General features: G+C 44.3%; 2 protein-coding genes and 1 non-coding gene across 4 annotated transcripts; 1 reads left to right on the top strand and 2 right to left on the bottom strand.

Annotated features, from left to right (window-relative positions):
- The first annotated feature begins 7,199 nt into the window (after nucleotides 1-7,199).
- On the top strand, nucleotides 7,200-13,690 carry LOC732816 (phosphomethylpyrimidine kinase/thiamin-phosphate pyrophosphorylase). 2 transcript variants are annotated; one of them, NM_001112430.2, is made up of 9 exons: nucleotides 7,200-7,575; nucleotides 7,706-7,780; nucleotides 10,606-10,681; nucleotides 10,769-10,844; nucleotides 10,963-11,097; nucleotides 11,717-11,781; nucleotides 11,872-11,999; nucleotides 12,548-12,804; nucleotides 12,898-13,656. In NM_001112430.2, exons 1-9 carry the CDS (start codon nucleotides 7,264-7,266, stop codon nucleotides 13,427-13,429), a joined length of 1,656 nt encoding a protein of 551 aa, NP_001105900.2. In that variant the 5' UTR covers nucleotides 7,200-7,263; the 3' UTR covers nucleotides 13,430-13,656. The 2 variants fall into 2 exon arrangements, with proteins under 2 accessions (NP_001105900.2, XP_020405665.1); XM_020550076.3 differs by lacking the exon at nucleotides 7,706-7,780 and having other exon boundaries at nucleotides 7,226-7,575; nucleotides 12,898-13,690.
- A 608-nt stretch (nucleotides 13,691-14,298) lies between these two features.
- TRNAK-UUU (transfer RNA lysine (anticodon UUU)) lies at nucleotides 14,299-14,370 on the bottom strand. Its single transcript has one exon. It is a non-coding gene; the product is annotated as a tRNA-Lys (tRNA).
- A 1,798-nt stretch (nucleotides 14,371-16,168) lies between these two features.
- On the bottom strand, nucleotides 16,169-17,773 carry LOC103650629 (peroxidase 43). Its single transcript, NM_001324271.1, has 4 exons — nucleotides 17,431-17,773; nucleotides 17,109-17,294; nucleotides 16,826-16,988; nucleotides 16,169-16,755 (listed from the first exon to the last, which is right to left on the bottom strand). The coding sequence occupies exons 1-4, from the start codon at nucleotides 17,668-17,670 to the stop codon at nucleotides 16,328-16,330; spliced, it is 1,017 nt and encodes a 338-aa protein (NP_001311200.1). The 5' UTR covers nucleotides 17,671-17,773; the 3' UTR covers nucleotides 16,169-16,327.
- Nucleotides 17,774-20,545: the final 2,772 nt, after the last annotated feature.

Below are 20,545 nucleotides of genomic sequence, written 5' to 3'. Positions count from 1 at the left end.
GGTTGATCTCTTTTATCTTGTTCCTGTGGCCACATCTCCAATCGCCATGGTGCGTATTGCGGCTGTTGGAACTTCTTCTTCATCTACATCATCACAATCAACAACTTGCTCTCTTGGAGAGCCATTAGTCTCATCAAATACAACGTCGCTAGAGACTTCAACCAAACCCGATGATTTGTTGAAGACTCTATACGCCTTTGTATTTGAGTCATAACCTAACAAAAACCCTTCTACGACTTTGGGAGCAAATTTGGAATTCCTACCCTTCTTCACTAGAATGTAGCATTTACTCCCAAAAACTCGGAAATACGAAACATTGGGTTTGTTACCGGTTAGTAGCTCATACGACGTCTTCTTGAGGAGGCGGTGAAGGTAGACCCGGTTGATGGCGTGGCAAGCCGTGTTCACGGCTTCCGACCAAAAGCGCTCGGGGGTCTTGAACTCTCCAAGCATCGTCCTTGCCATATCAATTAGCGTTCTGTTCTTCCTTTCTACCACACCATTTTGCTATGGTGTGTAGGGAGCGGAGAACTCGTGCTTGATCCCTTCCTCCTCAAGGTACTCCTCCACTTGAAGGTTCTTGAACTCGGACCCATTGTCGCTCCTTATCTTGTTCACCTTAAGCTCAAACTCATTTTGAGCTCTCCTTAGGAAGCGCTTGAGGGTCCCTTGGGTTTCAGACTTATCCTGCAAAAAGAATACCCAAGTGAAGCGGGAAAAGTCATCCACAATAACTAAACCATACTTACTTCCCCCTGTGCTTAAATAGGCGACAGGTCCGAAGAGGTCCATATGGAGCAGCTCCAGGGGCCTTGATGTGGTCATCACATTCTTGCTGTGATGTGCTCCTCCCACCTGTTTACCTGCCTGACATGCTGCACAAGGTCTATCTTTTTTGAATTGCACGTTAGTTAAACCTATCACATGTTCTCCCTTTAAAAGCTTGTGAAGGTTCTTCATCCCCACATGTGATAAGCGGCGATGCCACAACCAGCCCATGCTAGTCTTAGCTATTAAGCATGCATCTAGACCGGCCTCCTCTGTTGCAAAGTCAACTAAGTAAAGCTTGCCGTCTAATACACCTTTAAAAGCTAATGAACCATCACTTCTTCTAAAGACAGACACATCTATGTTCGTAAATAGACAATTATATCCCATATTGCATAACTGACTAACAGATAACAAATTATATCCAAGAGACTCAACTAAAAACACATTAGATATAGAGTGCTCATGTGATATTGCAATTTTGCCTAAACCTTTCACCTTGCCTTGATTCCCATCACCGAATGTAATTGAATCTTGGGAATCCTTGTTCTTGACGTAGGAGGTAAACATCTTCTTCTCCCCCGTCATGTGGTTTGTGCATCCGCTGTCGATAATCCAGCTTGACCCCCCGGATGCATAAACCTGCAAGGCAAATTTAGGCTTGGGACTTAGGTACCCAACTCTTGTTGGGTCCTACAAGGTTAGTCACAATTGTCTTAGGGACCCAAATGCAAGTTTTATCACCCTTGCATTTTGCCCCTAATTTCCTAGCAACTATCTTCCTATCCTTTCTACAAATAGTAAAGGAAGCATTTAAAGCATGATAAATTGTAGAAGGACCATCCATAACTTTCCTAGCAACATGAACAATATTCTTTCTAGGCACATGATGAACATAACTCCTAAACATATCTCTATCATGCATATAAGAAGAACTAGAAGCAAACATAGCATAAGAATCATAGGCATGTGCATCAAAAGCATTATAAGCATTACAACTCCTATGAGACTGTCTTCTATCATTGTACATAAAAGCATGGTTCTTTTTAGTACTACTTGCCATAGGAGCCTTCCCTTTCCCCTTGGCGGAGATGGGAGCCTTATGGTTTGTTAAGTTCTTGGCTTCCCTCTTGAAGCCAAGTCCATCCTTAATAGAGGGGTGTCTACCAACCGTGTAGGCATCCCTAGCAAATTTTAGTTTATCAAATTCGCTCTTGCTAGTCTTAAGTTGAGCATTAAGACTAGCTACTTCATCATTAAGTTTGGAAATTGAAACTAGGTGTTCACTACAAGCATCAATGTCAAAATCTTTACACCTATTACAAGTTGCAACAATTTCTACACAAGATTGTGATTTACTAGCTATTTCTAACTTAGCATTCAAAACATCATTAATGCTCCTTAAGTTAGAGATTGTCTCATGGCAAGAAGATAATTCACAAGAAAGCATTTCATTTCTTTTAACTTCTAGAGCATGAGATTTTTGTGCTTCTACAAATTTGTCATGTTCTTCATACAACAAATCCTCTTGTTTTTCTAAAAGCCTATTCTTATCATTCAAGGCATCAATCAATTCATTAATTTTATCTACCTTGGTTCTATCTAGGCCCTTAAATAAACATGAATAATCTATTTCATCCTCATCACTAGATTCGTCCTCACTTGAAGAAGCATAAGTAGAGTTTCGAGTACATACCTTCTTCTCCTTTGCCATAAGGCATGTGTGACGCTCGTTGGGGAAGAGGGATGACTTGTTGAAGGCGGTGGCGGCGAGTCCTTCATTGTCGGAGTCGGAAGAGGAGCAATCCGAATCCCACTCCTTGCCTAGATGCGCCTCACCCTTTGCCTTCTTATAGTTCTTTTTCTTCTCCCTCTTGTTCCCTTGATCCTGATCACTATCATTGTTGGGACAGTTAGCAATAAAATGACCAAGCTTACCACATTTGAAGCATGAGCGTTTCCCCTTTGTCTTGGTCTTGCTTGGCTGCCCCTTGCGACCTTTTAGCGTCGTCTTGAATCTCTTGATGATGAGAGCCATCTCTTCATCATTAAGTCCGGCCGCCTCAATTTGTGCCACCTTGCTAGGTAGCGTCTCCTTGCTTCTTGTTGCCTTGAGAGCAAGAGGTTGAGGCTCATTGATTGGACCATTCAATGTGTCGTCCACGTATTTTGCTTCCTTGATCATCATTCGCCCACTCACGAACTTTCCAAGTATCTCCTCGGGTGTCATCTTGGTGTACCTAGGATTCTCACGAATATTGTTTACAAGATGAGGATCAAGGATAGTGAAAGACCTTAGCATTAGGCGGACGACGTCGTGGTCCGTCTATCGCGTGCTTCCATAGCTTCTTATCTTGTTGACAAGGGTCTTGAGCCGGTTGTACGTTTGGGTTGGCTCTTCTCCCCTTATCCTAGCGAATCTCCCGAGTTCGCCCTCCACCAACTCCATCTTGGTGAGCATTGTGACGTCATTCCCCTCATGAGAGATCTTAAGGGTGTCCCAAATTTGCTTGGTGTTATCCAAGCCGCTCACTTTGTGGTATTCATCCCTGCACAAGGAAGCTAGAAGAACAGTAGTAGCTTGTGCATTTTTATGAATTTGCTCATTAATGAACATGGGACTATCCGTACTATCAAAGTGCATTCCACTCTCTACAATCTCCCATATACTAGGATGGAGAGAGAACAAGTGACTACACATTTTGTGACTCCAAAATCCGTAGTCCTCTCCATCAAAATGAGGAGGTTTACCAAGTGGAATAGATAATAAATGAGCATTTGTACTTTGAGGAATACGAGAGTAATCAAAAGAAAAGTTTGAATTGACCGTTTTCTTTTTCTCGTAGTCGTCGTCGTTGTTGTCCTTTTGGGAAGAAGTGGACTCATCGTTGTCGTCGTAGTAAATGATCTCCTTGATGCGTCTTGTCTTCTTCTTCTTCCCATATTTGCGTCTGTGGCCCGAGCCCGAGTCGGTAGGCTTGTCATCCTTTGGCTCGTTGACGAAGGACTCCTTCTCCTTGTCGTTGATCACGATTCCCTTCCCCTTAGGATCCATCTCTTCGGGCGGTTAGTCCCTTTCTTGAAGAGAACGGCTCCGATACCAATTGAGAGCACCTAGAGGGGGGGTGAATAGGTGATCCTGTAAAACTTAAAACTTAAGCCACAAAACTTGGATAAGGTTAGCACAATAATTGCCAAGTGGCTAGAGTAGAGTCTCAACAAAACACAGTAACCACAAAGATATCAATCACAGAGATGGCACGGTAGTTATCCCGTGGTTCGGCCAAGACCAACGCTTGCCTATTCCACGTTGTGGCGTCCCAACGGACGAGGGTTGCAATCAACCCCTCTCAAGCGGTCCAAAGACCCACTTGAATACCACGGTGTTTTTCTTTGCTTTTCTTAATCCCGTTTGCGAGGAATCTCCACAACTTGGAGCCTCTCGCCCTTACACTTGAAGTTCACAAAGAAGCACGGAGCAAGGCAGGGATTAGCAACTCACACAAGACACAAAGATCACAGCGACTATGCACACACAAGACCCAGACTTAAGCTCAAAAGACTAGCACACTAGAACGGAGCTCAAATCACTAGAATGTCGAACAAGTGCGCAAGAATGATGTGTGAGTGATCAATAGTGCTCAAGGGATGCTTGGTATCCTCCTCCATGCGCCAAGGGGTCCCTTTTATAGCCCCAAGGCAGCTAGGAGCCGTTGAGAGCAATCTGGGAAGGCAATTCTTGCCTTCTGTCGTCTGGCGCACCGGACAGTCCGGTGCACACCGGACACTGTCCGGCGCCCGATTTCTTTCCTTAACTGGCGCAGTCGACCGTTGGCAGCTAGAGAGCCGTTGGCGCACCGGACATGTCCGGTGCACACCGGACAGTCCGGTGCCCCCTTCTAGCCGTTGGCTCGGCCACGTGTCCCGCGCAGATCGCGCGGCCGACCGTTGGCCCGGTTGACTGTTGGCTCACCTGACAGTCCGGTGCACACCGGACAGTCCGGTGAATTATAGCCGTACGTCGCCGGTGAATTCCCGAGAGCGGCCAGTTCGCTCGTGCCAGCCTGGCGCACCGGACACTGTCCGGTGCACCACCGGACAGTCCGATGCTCCCAGATTGAGCAGAGTCTTGGCTGCTCGAGCCAAGACAATTCCAATTCGTTTTTTCCTGTTTCCAGCACTTAGACACAATACATTAGTCTCTAAAACAATGTACTAAGTCTGAGAAACATACCTTTATCCTTGATTTGTACTTTGTCCACCATTTTACACTTGGGCACTTGTGTTGGACACTAAATCACCAAAATACTTAGAAATGGCCCAAGGGCACATTTCCCTTTCAATTATACTAATTATATCAGACACTGAATTATTATATCAGACACTGAATTTATTGTACCAAGAACATTGAAGGATTAAGGACATATTCACATATTCATTGAAGGACAGAAGCTATAACTAAATAACTTAACTGCTTAAGTTAGGGTTATAAACTTTCATACTGATTTATAGAAGCTATAACTGTGATCTATGAATATCTACAGCCTACAAGGAGTCAAGCAGTCAAGGAAAGAAGGAGAGCAGTAGAGCACTAACCTAACCTGGTGTGCTTGTCGCCGGAGCCTAGAGATTGGAGGAGAAGCCGCGCTGGCCGCCGATGCTCGTCAGTCTTCACGCCCGCTTCCAGATCCAGGACGGCGCAGTGGCGCTGTCGAAGGGACCGAGGCAGAGGGCCGCGTGGCGGAGAGAGACCGGTCGGCGGTGGCGGACTCGCCGCTCGCGGTCGGCCTCGGCGCCGTGCCGCCGTCGAGCGTCGAAGGCTCCAAGTCGAAGCCTAGCCCTAGCCTCCTGCCGCCTGCCTGTTCCTGTGTACGTCTCATGGAGACTTGGAGTTGGACTTGGACTTCATAGCAGCATCACGGCGTAAGAAAGATGCCTGTTGGGCTTAGGCAGAGTCCTGGAGTTGGCCTGTTGGGCTACGACTGGGATCAGCTAGGTTTTCGCTCAGCTCGCGAGCCGCACGAGCTAGCTCGGCTCGGTAGAGAAGCGAGCCTAGAGAACAGGCTCGGCTCGGCTCGTTTTGAGCTCGCGAGCCGTTGCGAGCCGAGCCGAGTCATTGCGAGCTCGAGCTGGCTCGCGAGCCACGAGCTGATTTTCCAGCCCTAGAAATAACCCTCTATAAATAGAGGGGATGGCTGGTTAGTTTAACATCTCTTGGCTGCCATTTTTCAGAGCACTCACTTTAGAACTTCTAGTTTTCTCTCTAGGTAGTCACCAGTTGATCTGAGGGGATCCAAAACGATTTTGTAATCATCGATTGTGTTTGTGATATGCAAGTTTAATCCGAGAAAGGGTCGCTGGTACGACCCATAACTTTTGGTCATTTCTCCATCTCAGTTTTCATACTCGCTGAAATTTGGATTGTTTTGATCTCTTGTTCTTTCCTTTCCCTCTCTTGTGATTGTGTGAAGAACTCTTGGATTCTTGTGAGAGGATTCGATTTAGGAGTTGATTGGTGGTGAGTTGCACTTCTCAAACCACTGCATACACTTGTAGTTTTTTTGTCGTGGTTTGGAAAGAACTCAGTTTGAACTCAAAAAAGAAAACTCCATCAAAACCCCAATCAAAATAGGATTTTTGATCCACGCTTTGCTTTCTGTGTTGCTGGAGTTGATTCTTCACGAGTAGACATATTTCTCTCTGCGTAAACCGTCTTGACGGCGCGACACTGTCGCTCTCAAGCCCGGCACTGCCGGACTAGGAGTTTTGATCCTTTCTACTCAAAATTCACGGTTCACCTTTTCTCCCTTATATATTGCTGCCTGCAAAATCTGAGAGCATTTTGGAGAAATTTTGCATTCCGGCACTTTGTCACCTACGAGCGGCACTGTCACTCGATGTTTTCTTCGAACTTTGACCCATAATTTTTATTGGACCTAAGTGGGCTCTTTGGAGTTTCTTGTGAAATTTGGATTAAAACAAGTATTTTTGTCCTGATTGAGCTCTTATTCTTCTCTGGGACTTTCAATGGATCCGTGGTTGATCAGTTCATTTGCAGAGTGTTTTTGCTATCCCTGGCGGTTGGTTTGGGTTAGGGAATCAAGTCACAGTGTTCTCGCTTCCCATTTATCCCTCTCGTTGTCTTACCGGTCCTTTATAAAATTACCCGAGACATCCAAACATTAGCTTATAGTCTAGCTATTAACTACTTTTAGCAAATTTGCTAATAGTTAGCTAACTATTTGTTAGCTAGTTAATTTTATTAGTTTTTAGTCAACTAACTGTTAACTTTAGTGCATTCAAACACCTCTGAATTTGTATGGGTGATCAAAAGCAGAATTATTTTGAAAAATAAATAAATTAGATGAGTGAAAAAAATGAGGAACAATACCTGGTTTGTGATTGGTGCCAAAAATTATTTTATTTAAAATGAAAAAAAGTTTCACTCCTCCATCCCCATTCCCGAAGTCATAAACCTCCACTCGCGGACTTGCCATGACGTCCGTACCGCTACCACCCCTCTCCGCCGCCCTCGCCCAATATCGCCCCTCCGCGGCCGCCACCCTTCGCTTCCGCACCCCCTCTTCCGCGCCCGGCGTTTCGGCTTCTTCGTCTACCCGGGCGCGCAGGTTCTCGGTTATCGCGTCGGCGCGCGAGATGCCGTGGCCGCACGTGCTGACGGTGGCCGGCTCCGACTCCAGCGCCGGCGCGGGCATCCAGGCGGACATCAAGGCGTGCGCGGCCCTAGGAGCCTACTGCTCCTCCGTAATCACTGCTGTCACCGCGCAGAACACCGTCGGCGTCCAGGCACGTTATGCCTAATCAACCCCCCCCCCCCCCCCCCCCCCCCCCCCCCGCTTTTCTTCTTCTACTAGTCTGCTTTCTTTCGCTACGATTCGACCGAGAACAGGGGATGAATGATCCGGTGGTGCTGTAGGGGATCCATGCTGTGCCGGAGAAGTTCGTGGGAGAGCAGCTCAGGTCGGTTCTCTCGGACATGTCGGTGGACGTGGTGAGCTTCTTTGCCTTTCGGGCATTCAGTAACGATGCCATGGACCATGGTCCAGTTATTATGGGTCTGTTTGGTCCAGTTATTACGTGCGGAGGAAGATAAAATAATCTAAAGGGTTCAGGATCTAAAAAGCGATAGATTCCTACTATCGTGACGACTCGATCGATTATGTGTTCATCTTGATTTTGGACGGTTTTTACCAAAATGATTCTTGTAGAAGCAAGCTGAAAAGTTGGGGCGTTTGGCTGTCCGCAGTAGCTTTTGGTGGCCAGAAGCTTAAAAAAATGCCAAACAAATAGGGCCTATGTCTTAGGAGACCATGAGGGGTTAGTTCTTCCAAATCTTAACGCACACAGTGCCCCTGATGTGCGTGCTATAAACAGAGATCTTTTTGTTTGGGTCGTGCTTTTGTTGCAATGATTATTAAGCTACCCTGCTTGGCAAAGTGATTCATGGAAGGGGTTTGAATATTTCTATAAATTAGTTTGTTTCATGCCAGTTTAAGTGTTGGGGGTTAACTTTCTGTGAATTGGATTGTCTTGCTGTGAAAGCGGCAGCTTAGGTGTGAATACTAAAACATAAGTGAGGAACTCATCATCATTTAAAGTAAGGATCGTTTCAGCCTGGTCAAAAAATAAGTTTCAGAGCAAAAAGGCCTCTAGCTCAATGGTTAAGACTTTCGAGTAGCACCTTTAGATCTCGGTTTCGATCCCCCTCAGGGACGAATTTCGGACTTGGTTAAAAAATCCCCTCGCTGTGTCCCGCCCGCTCTTGGGGATCGATATCTTACCCTGCTGGGCCGTTGCAGAGTGGGTAGTTGACCGGCCCGTTAGTGATGGGGGGCCAGGATTCGGGGGTTTTCTCGGTCGGGACCATATTTTGGTCTCTTAACATAATACCGGGAGAGCGGTTTTCACTCCCCGACCGAGTTTTTTAGATGTCGCAATGTAGATCAACTCGGCGAGTAGTGCGATCGCTAGCCAAAGAACTATTTCGCATGAACTCATACATGTTATTCAGGGGAGTGAGGTTTTACAGACACTGCTCTCCCTGCCGCTGTCGTTATGACACCATGTCGACGTAGGGGATTAAGGAGATTGAGATCATGCAACACAAATGACTCCTTAATCTAAAACCCTATCTCATAGTAGATTGATTATTTCTTGTACCTTTTAGTTAGAACACCCTCTAGTATATAGGGGATTAGGCTCATGATAATCACGTGCAAATAAAGGAAGAAATGGACTCGGTTATGATCTTCACGATCTGATTGATTCAGTTATGAACTTGTTGCACAAAGTAATAAAGTTAGATTGTTGTAGAAAACGTCAAAAGATAGAAAGGGAATTGACACTAGTCGCAAGTCACAAGTCATGCGAAAAAACGCAAAACGCACGTGCGCATGTAGCTTTAGCTTCATCCCTCTCGTGTTATTTTTTTTTCTTAAACGCGCAGGAGAGCTGCGCATCATTAAATTAAGAGAAGAAAACAGTCCAAAATGGACCAAAGTACAATGCCAAAATAGGCAAAACACAAAACCCAAAACCACCAACTTCTGCTGCGCACAAAACTGCAGCCTTCATAAATGCGCCTGGAAACAGCAGCACGCAATAGGAGACCGAACAGCAAAAAGTGCCAGCAGACCACACACCTGCTCTTCACTAATCACCCAAAAGAACCCTTGACCTAAAAATTCCAGCACCAGGAACCAAAGCCTCAAGATGCCTAGCACCGGCAAGCCTCCAGAATTCAACTTCATCCAAAAAAATTGCCTTTATGCCAATAATTGAAGGACTAACACCATCAAAAACCACCTTATTACGATGAAGCCATAAACACCAAGCCCCCAAGATGATGATACTGTTAAAACCTCTTCTTTTGGATTTGTGCACTTGCTTACTAACTCGTGTTATTTTTAAGGAATGACAACAAACAAGCTATTTAATTTGACTTATCTCCCTTACACTTCCCATGTGTTACTAAAACTCACCATTCCTACTTCCACCATGCATGAGTGAGCCTTTGAAATTTATTCTGGATTTTTCTGTAAGGTAAATGGGCCAAGCCTAATAAACTCTAACACTCCTCCACCAGATCTCGAAGACACAATATAACTGACTCTCCAGATGTCCTCAATTGTTATTTATATATCAGTTTTATGGAGCTTGTTAATTTGAACATTCATCTAGACTTAAGAGTTACACTAGCTCACAACTACTCATTGGACTATGCTTTGAATTTGTAGTTTTGTGCGTATTAGTTCCACTCAAGAATCTGTCTGATACTTGGCGTCCTTTAGGCTACCTCCTCCGGTGGAGCTTATAAGTCATTCTCCTATGTCTCTTTCACGAGCTTCCTAGAGAATTCTCATATCTCATAGACCGTGACCAAAGGTCAGCTCATATAGGTGTGTTTGTACAAGAATACCTTGTAGGATAGTATCTCATTGTTAAGCCTCTAAAAATATTAAGATAAAAGTCATCTTGCATTACAGACAAGAGAGTATTGCATCTTCACTAGAGTGGATAACATAATATATACTATCCAAGATCACCACAACAAGACAAAGCGCAAATGCTGCAACACTTATAATAGAAACAATTAGGATACCGATTGAAAAGTTTTTCAAGTATCAAGTTTGAGAAAGAGGCTAGAGTGCTAGACACCTTGTGTCCATGTAACTTAGTTATGTTTGTATAGCCAAAAGACTTGTTGAGTCTCTGAATGTGCTTCTGTAGAAGAATTTTATATATTTGATTTGTATCCTATTTTCACTTGGAACTTATGGTATGTGTATGCGTGTCTTCTGGTCTTGATTTTATTAGGTGAAAACAGGGATGCTCCCTTCAGCTGGAGTAGTCAAAGTTCTGTGTGAGAGTCTTAGGAAGTTTCCAGTCAAAGGTATGCTGTATTTCTGCGAGTGTATTATGAAAGCATACTATGCTAACTCAGTTATTTACTTGCTATGACTTATGCTTCTGAAGGCAGCTCTAGTGGTGGATCCGGTCATGGTGTCCACCAGCGGTGATACTCTTTCAGGACCATCTACTCTCGCTACATATAGGTACAAGATCAATGTTTGTTTTGTTCCGTATGCATTTGAGTTCTTGTTGGATTGTATTGCTGTTTCATTGTCAATACTGTAGTACTTATGGACATGATCTTGCAATTGTTATGAGCAGGGATGAACTATTTTCTATGGCTGATATAGTCACTCCAAATGTGAAAGAAGCATCTAAGTTACTTGGTGATGTATCATTGCATACAATTTCTGACATGTGCAATGCAGCTGAATCCATTTATAAACTTGGTCCCAAGTATGTGTTCTCCATTTCTGTAAATTTGTTCTATTATTTGTTCTCTTTCCCTACATGTGCGCTATCACATTCTTGTGCATCTGATGTTACATCTGTATGGGGGAATGCCAACCTGGCCTCCCAATGTTCAATATGAATTCTTAGTTTATTGTTCGAAGCAAACTTGCTACCATATTGGTCATAAGGGAATTTGCATCCATAAAATCATGTAATATGCGATTTCCGTCTATACCATCAGACTAGTAAATGACATGTGGAGTACTGGGATCTAATCCTACATGTCATTGTCATTGAAACAGGCTAATGGTATAGATGGATAGGGCACATTAAATTGTGATACGGATGAAACTATTCTTGTACAGTGTACAAATTTCTGTTAGTTCAAATGTTCAATCTTGAGGAGCTAATGGTCCCTACCATTTAAACCAATCGCAAGTTCCCTCATGACACTGATTGTTGCCCTGTCTTGAAAGTACTAAATTTTTTCACTGTGCGTTGCTAGCTGAAAGCTCTTTGTTTGACAGTTGACTCCATTGTTAACTGCATTAGTGAATGTTCTCTTTAAAAATGCATATAGTGATTGATGAATAATTTGCTAATACAAGCTTACCTTGTGAAGATATGTGCTTGTGAAAGGCGGGGATATGCCAGATTCATCAGATGCAATTGATGTGTTATTTGATGGTATATTTGAATAATTTCTGTTCTGTCAATTAACTCGTTTCATTCCTCCCCCTTTAGCATCCTCATACAAGTTCTGACACATCTCATCAGGTAAGGAGTTCACTGAGCTTCGTGGTCTGCGTATAAAGACCCGTAACACACATGGAACTGGTTGCACATTAGCTTCATGTATTGCTGCTGAATTAGCAAAAGGCGCAACGATGCTGCATGCTGTCCAGGTTAGTTTGCACTAACATTTAAGTTGTCTCACACTGATACCTGATAATAATACAAAACAATTGGGGCAAATTATCTGCTGGAGTGTTATTATCACAGGAAAAATTAGTTCTTTAGTGACGAACAGGACATAGATTAAAACTGTTCTCTAATCAGGTTCATATTTACTTGTATTTCTTTTGTGCTGCAAAACTTGCCAAGAAAATTCTCCCCTGTGATGGGGTGACTCTTTAGTACAAAGGTCTGGAAGATTGGCATGTGACTGGCGGTAATTTTTGTTGTGTTAAATGAGATATTGCAAGGCACATTTGCTGCAAAGAATCTAGAGCATTCCCTAGGCTGAGACTGTGTCAAAGAATATGTGTTCAAATCACGTCAATCATAAGATCCTCAGTTATTTTCCCTTGATTAGCAGTTGGCAGGCACTATATCTAGGTTCACTGTTCGTAATAGTAAGATTTTGCAGTGTTGTCTGTGTATCTTTTCAGGTTCGCTATTCATAATAGTAGTGTCTTACATTGTGTTTTTTTTCCGTGCATGACCTTGGCAGGCTGCGAAGAAATTTGTGGAATCTGCTCTTTATCACAGCAAAGATCTTGTGATTGGAAATGGACCTCAGGGCCCTTTTGACCACCACTTCGAGCTCAAGTCTCCATCATACAAGATGGGATCACTGCAAAAGTTCAATCCAGATGACCTCTTCCTGTACGCAGTGACAGACTCTGGGATGAACAAGAAGTGGGGTCGTTCGATAAAAGATGCCGTGAAAGCTGCCATTGAAGGTGGCGCTACCATTGTCCAACTGAGGTTATCTTTCTTGAAAACGACCAAAGTTCCTCTAGTGATTCAGTCTGTCTTCATTCGATTTCGTTGACCGTGCTTTGAGTGTCCAATGTTCAGAGAAAAAGACGCCGAGACACGGGAGTTCTTGGAAGCTGCCAAGGCCTGTGTGGAAATCTGCAAGTCCAGTGGAGTGCCGCTACTGATCAATGACCGCGTAGATGTTGCTCTGGCATGCGACGCAGATGGCGTCCACGTTGGCCAATCAGACATGCCAGCATGGGAAGTACGACGGCTCCTAGGACCTGGAAAAATCATCGGCGTCTCATGTAAAACCCCGGCCCAGGCCGAGCAGGCATGGAAGGATGGCGCAGACTACATCGGCTGTGGCGGTGTCTTCCCGACCACGACGAAGGCAAACAACCCTACCTTAGGGTTCGAGGGCTTGAGGACTGTGTGCTTAGCTTCGAAGCTACCTGTGGTGGCCATCGGCGGCATCAATGCTGGAAATGCAGGCTCGGTGATGGAGCTTGGGCTCCCAAATCTGAAAGGTGTGGCTGTGGTCTCTGCTCTGTTTGACCGGGAACGTGTCGCGGCTGAGACAAGAAACCTCAGATCCATCCTGATGAAGAATGCTTACTCAAGGTCTTAGAGCAAGTTGGGATATGCCGCCTGTTCATTTACTTTCTTTGTTTAGGCCCGAAATAAGTTTGTAATCAATCACTTTGTCATAAGGAGAAACCAAACAGGCGCTGCAATCTTCAATAAACCGGAGTCATTATTTCTCTGGAAAAGAACAATTCTGTGACATTTCCGAAGTGTGATACATTTCAAAGGCACTGAACTGTGTAATAAGAAATCAATAATGTACCAGAACTATATTTGATGCAAGTACTAACTTGGAAATAATCCACGGGCTGAAATGAGCTATGTCTAATTGTCTATGCGTGATTTGCTGGCAACCAGATGCGCAATGCACAGTGCCACATATTGCTCATTTCGCACGACGGTAACCATGAGCTACTGGAGTCTGGAGGTCTAACATGGACACCCCAATGATTTACCATACCGACTTTAAAAAGCACAAAAATATTTCCAAGTTTTCAATAATTCGAATTCATAGTAGTTTAAACCATTGTATTTATATGTTTTGAAGATTTTCAAATCTGTATTAATTTAAAGCTTGCATAGTAGTTTTTGATTCTGACCTTGTTAAAGGATTACATGTAAATATTATTTGTAGAAACGAGAAAAAAAGTTCAGTGTGGAGGAGGACAATGTAGCAGTGAAAAATCTGAAGGGGTGTCCAGGTCATTTTGGTTTTGAAATAGTATTTTTTTTATATGTGGAATTCAATACGTTCCAAATCTAAAATTTTAGATTAGGTATTTGGAAATAAAACTGTACAAGTGTTACACGGTCAGATGAATTTTGATTTTGGAGAAGTATAAAAAAACACATATAAGAAAATGGTTTGGTTTTGGAAAGTGTAAAAAAAAGTACATTGAAAAATACTTTTGACGCCGACCGTGGGGATCGAACCCACGACCACGTGGTTAAAAGCCACGCGCTCTACCACTGAGCTAGGTCGGCTTTGTTGTAGGATATATCCAAATTAGGTATATGATACCGTTATGTAGTTGCACACATTTTGGTGTCGATTGATCTGAGCGACAGCGGGTGGACGTAGTATCAGATAAGCGAGTGAGTAGCTCTTGCTCTCACGTGCGCAATCAACTGGACTTTTTTTGACGCCATCAACTCCTAGGTGCAATTCGATCCGTTCTCTCCCTCTTGCCGCTTACTCAGATTACTGTACTGGTCGTTTATTTATAAAGTGTTTGGTTTGAGAAATCACTTCATCCAAAATAAGGTAGTAAATCATGAATTTATTTTTAAATTTTGTTGGAATGACACCATTCCTCATATATTAGTACTAACGAGCTAACTATAAAAATTAAAGTGAGAAGATGATAGACTAGCTCATTTCTCAAACCAAACACCTTATTAGACTCCGCTAAAGCTACCTTAAGTGGACTTCTAAACTGAAATCGACATTCCAATCAATAGCTGCAGGATATGCGCGACGGCCATTTTTTGTATTTATTTCGATAAATCCGTTTAGCAAAACAGTGAACGATTGTGAATTTACTCCCACAATTCAATATAAATAGACTAAAGGACACAATAAGTCTAATATTTTAACTATTAAGTCTGGAATTGCATAAATTATGATACAAAGTGTTCAAATATCATGAATATGAAAACAATTAATACTACTTGTTTGGTCTATACTTTCTAAACAAAGGACATGAAAATCGGGATGTTAGGATTGTAGGTGGGAAAAATGAGACACATAGTTTAATGCGGAAAAAACTCCCCCAACGTGGAGAAGAAAAAAATCACGGAAAACAAATCTATTATGTAGTGTGTTTATACATGGTACAAGGTGGCCTATTTATATAAACAAAGAAGATAGAGATATTGTCATATCTTCTTATCCAATAAATCTTCCGTTGACGCTAAATCTATAAAACTGTTTCCCCAAAACACCACTAAGGTGATAAGCTCCACGAATAATATATATGTATTGGCTCCCTAAAAAAAATCATATCTACACCTCTGGTTAGAGGTATCATGTTACTTCCGATAGCCCACCATTGACAATCGAAAGTAGTCTTATCTCTCACGTTAGTGGACTAGCTGTCAAAAGTAAGGGACGATCCGTAAAAGCCTTATGCTCCATTTGGATGTCAATATTGTAGGATGTGGAATTGAATTGGTTCAATTACAAATAAGCCATGATATTGAAATGAGTTGTAATTCTAATTCTATTATTTGAATGTCACTGAATTGGAGTTTAGAATTGTGTGGTCAAATTCCACTCAGCACAGAGACTCAATACAGAGACAGGAGTGATGCTTTTTATTGGAAGAGGAGGTTTCTAGTTGTAGTTCAATTTTAGGGAGTTTGATCTCTGATTCTAAATCTTAATTATATGTACAGCCAAACAATAGAATTCTAGAAAGCTAATTCCACTTTCTAATTCCGTGCTCCAATATCTACGTCCAAACATAGCATTAAGAAATATGCCTATGTCCGACGATTGTTCTAGCGCACTCGAACATCGTGTATGGAAATGCTCTTCTGCATTGTTAAAAACTAATTCGCTAACGAAACAGTGCCAGTATTGAATCTATAGCATAATATATGCACCAGATATATTCTCTGATATAATGACTACACGTTGGTCAAATTGAACTATCATATTTTTAGGACAACCGTGGCAATAATATAAATCGTCACATGCATATATATGCATGCATTGATCGCTGCGACAATAAGTTGTCAATCAATTCCACCGCACAACAATTCCTCCACGTGCCGTCTCTTTTGATCAATCAATCCATTTACTTCCCGGTTAAAATTTAAATTTCAATTCTAATACACTGAAGAAACCAAAACGAATCTACACAGAAATAATATCTCTCCCTCCCGAATTTGAAAACTAATCCAATCCAATCCAATCGACGACGTACGACACGGCGGATCAACTGGCATTGAACGCGGAGCAGACGTCCCTGACCTCGCCGGCGTCCTCCCCGGTGACGACGCCGATGCTGCCCATCTTGACCATGGCGGCCGCGAAGTCGCGCTGGAACCTTCTTGCCGAGGGGCCCTGCAGGTACGCGTCGACGAGCGCGCGGGTGGCGTTGCTGCTGGCCAGCGCGGCGTCGGAGGCGATGACGGCGAGGCCGGAGCGGATGTTCCGGAGGATGGAGTCGTCGAAGCCGCTCCCGCTGCCGCGGTCCAGCGGCAGCCGCGCGTTGAGGTTGCCCGGCGGGCACCGGGCCTTGAGCTCCGCCAGGTACGGCGCCGGGATCGAAGGGTCCGCCCCCCTCCCGCCGCCCGGCAGCGGGTAGCCGTACAGCCGGTCCTTCACGAAGAAGCACGCCGTCGTGCCCACCGTGTGCGCCGCTGCGGCCGGTGTCGTTTGTGAAGATCGCGGGCCAGGTGTAGACATGTAGAGTAGAGTTAGAGTACCTACCTGTGAGGAGGACGAGGTCGCGGTCGTCGAGGCCGCTTGCGGCGAACCTTGAGCGGAGCACGCTGATGGAGTCGCCGGCGTCAGGCAGCACGTCGGCGTCGCGGAGGTTGGAGGTCAGCCCGTCGCGCCGCCCCGTGGGCACGTCGAACGACGGCCCGCCCGTCTGCAATTAATTTCCAGAGCGTGAGCTGCTGCTACGACGTGCACGGCTACTACTACTACTCAGTACTCTACCATCATATCATGGCATTGCATTGCATGCATGCTATTAGTATTACCATACCATGGCGACGGCGTCGCGCGCGGCGAGCGCGATGATGTCGGCGCAGGAGACGACGCCGGGGCACTGGTCCTCGAGCTGCGCCTTGGCGGCGTCCACCACTTCCTGGCCGCGCAGGCCCTGGTTCCTGCCGTTGTCCACCTCCGCGTCGTTGCTGGCGCTCCTGATCAGCACCGACGCGTCGCACCCCTGCATACATTGCCGGCCGCGCCGGCCGCCAGCGAGCACACACGGACAAGTAAAAGCTAGCATTAGTCTCCCGGCCCCGGCCTTGCTGGACACAACGACGACGGCGCGCCAGCCCGCGCGCGCGCATATGTCTTACCTTGACGAAGCAGTCGTGGAACTGCAGGCGGAGCAGCGCGGGGAGGATGGTGGGGTCGTTGGCGGCGGCGTCCTGGACGGCGGCGGCGACCGTGGCCTCGGCGTCTGGGCAGGAGTCGGAGTAGAAGCCCACCTGCAGGAGCTGTGCACGGGAGACGCCAATAACTCCGAGAAGCAACAGCGGTAACACCACCGTCGCTACGACTACCAGGTAGCTCCAACAGCAAGCAACCGCGGCCATTGATAGCGGCTCCAAGAAGACGAGCTAGCCAGCAAGGGAACCAATGGAATGGACGGCAACACTTGCTGGGCGTGCTTCGTTCACCGGGTCATTGCTATAGCTGTGGAACTTTGTCTTGAGGAATGTCTTTTGCTGGTACTACTACTACAACAAGTTGACGGGGGCGGCGGCTTGTCTGGGGCACCGTGTACCGTCGGTTTCTCCAGCCGTTTTTTCTCCCGTGACGAGAGGGCCGTACGTGACCGCAGAGCAACGCCACCGCCGTCCGCCGCTGCAGCTTTGTCCCGGCCCGCCTGCTGCTTTCACTCGTCCACCACCCCCACCGGAGGAGATCTCAATGTGCGAATGCTAGGAACACGACAGCCCAAGAGGGCCGACCTGATAGAAGCTGACGTGTGTAGTTGTCTTTTAGGTAAGGTGCCGTTTTTCGTTGAAATTGAATTTCATTCTTATAATAATTATAGTTTATTCACAAACTAATTAACTAATTTGTCTATTTAGTTTAGAATTTGACATTACATCACTTTTTAAAGCTTAGATATAAGTCTATCTCAAAATTATAGGGTCAAAGATGATTTCATATATCAACATACCATGTTTCAATTTTGCAACTTATAACATAATCTTTGGTTCACTACAATTTTTTCTCCGTATAGACAACAATAATATACAAATATATTATATACAAAACTATATTAGCTTAATTGATCCGTGTTTAAATTAAGATTTTTAGAATGAGATTTAATTCAAAAGATCTAAAGGGGACAGTTGTACTGAAAGTTGCTCTCACGAGTTGCGCATGCCGTCGTTATTTTTAGTTTTTTTACCAAGGCTTGCGGTTAAGTCGAAGTTGCTCTCATGAATTGCTGCATTTCTAAGCCCACTACAAGAATAATAATAAAACTAATAACGTTACGGCCAGCCCAGGCCCAACCAAACAGGCCTTTTTCTTCGGCCATCATCAATTCAAGCGTCAATTCACACGGCTTAGCCAGTTCATTGTTCCTATTCTGGCTCTCAATTATGATTGTAAACTCGCTCGTTCGTTGGTAAATGCGTTCTAATTAAATAGACAAATCATATTGGTCTACATGGGTCCTCGTAGAGCAAAATTAAAGTTCATAGCGATGTGATCTTTTGAAGCTAATTAGCATTCCTCTGTGTTTCAAATTATTGTACGTTCGCAATAGTTTTGTTTTAACTCAATGTTTCGATCAAATTTATAAAATAATCCATCAATATCTATAATCTCACATTAGTTTTACCGAATTTTGCTTGTAATATGCCTTGAATAGCATAAGACATCCACTGCCGTCGTCCACTTGAAGCCCGGAAAGAATATTTTTATTTCCTCTTTTCTGCAGGAAAAAAATATATGTTATCACTTATCAGAAAAGATTTTTAAAATGCTGTTTCACAGTGCGTCATTTGAAAAACAGCGTGTTGGTTGTAGATCCAATTAGTGTTTTCCTACGTATTTTTTGACTAAATGTTTACTGTAGGGGTTCCTACAATATTTTTATTTAAAAAAAGAGAAAAGTTTATGTATACAGGTTACATCGCTTTTGAGTTATATCTCACATATCCATATTCAAACAAGATCAGCTATATAGTCTTCATTATGTAGCATATCAAGAGCATTTCCTTTTCAAAGGACTCAGCGCATGCTTGCAACGTGGGGGTGTATTGATTCCTGCATTTCCAAATGCATCATGACATTATTATGATTGCCTCCATCGCCTAGGGACTTTAGATTTGTCGCTTGATCCTCTGCATAGCAGCGTGAGGGTTGGACGTGCGTGGGGGGATTATTCCTATTTTTTGGCAGCACCTCTTGGCAAAGTTACATCCGAAGATCAGGTGGGACCTAGTCTCCCTTTTTCCGTAGGATGCAATTTTCACATGTATACGAATCAAGCTCCGTCCTCTTTTTTCAGCCTATCTTTAGTATCTTGTCGTGGAGCAACAACCAGAAGAACTTTAGTTTCGATTGTCATTTCGATTTTCAAAGGTTCTTAAAAGTGTGGGGAACCGGGGCTGACCTTGTCAGCAGATTGTATGTGTTCCATGAAGAGTAATGGGTGCCCCATTGACACATTCATATGTCCATGTTATCATTCAAATTCAACTCATGGAACCATGCTTCTAGGTGTTGGAATTGTTGGTGCACCTCCCGCGTTAGAGGAAGGTGGAACATGTCTTGCAATAGATTATGCTCGTTGGCTTGAAGGAGAGTGATATGCTTATTTACGGCATATGAGATTAGCTTCGGGTGTGTCTCTGATAGAATCACAGCTCCCCACAAATCATACCAAAGTTGGACTGAGCTGCCATTTTCAATAGTTACCTGAGATAGATTCTTATACCTATGTAGGTTTTTAAGAACATCTTTCCACCAAAAGGATCCTACTTTTTCATCGGATTCCAGACTCTGATGTAGTGCTTTGTCCAGATCAGGATAACCCAAGGTACTTGATGCCCATTAAGGAACTTGTGTAAGGTGTTTCATAAGAAGTGTGTCATTGTGAGTCTTCAGGTCGAGCACACCTAGGTCGGCTTGCGATTTGGGCTTACAATCAAGGGCCCATGTAGCTAGCAGTGGTTTTCTTGAAGTGTCGTCTAGTCCTCCCCAGAGACATTGTCTTCTGAGTTTGTCGATATGTTTGATCACAAAAGCTGGTAACATCAGGGTGCACATGCAATACGTGGGCAACGTCGTGAGGTCTGCATTAACCATCTGAACCCTGCCAGTAGGCGAAAGGAAGATGGATGTGGCTGCCAAGCGACGCTCCACTTTCTGAATCAGAGGGAGAAAGCTTCTAGCTTTTGCATTGTGTGCCCCATAGACAGTCCCAAGTATGTAAAGGGGAAATAT

Source organism: Zea mays, chromosome 3, assembly GCF_902167145.1.
Source record: "Zea mays cultivar B73 chromosome 3, Zm-B73-REFERENCE-NAM-5.0, whole genome shotgun sequence".
Taxonomy (NCBI): Eukaryota; Viridiplantae; Streptophyta; class Magnoliopsida; order Poales; family Poaceae; genus Zea; species Zea mays.
This window is presented reverse-complemented; position numbering and strand designations above follow the sequence as displayed.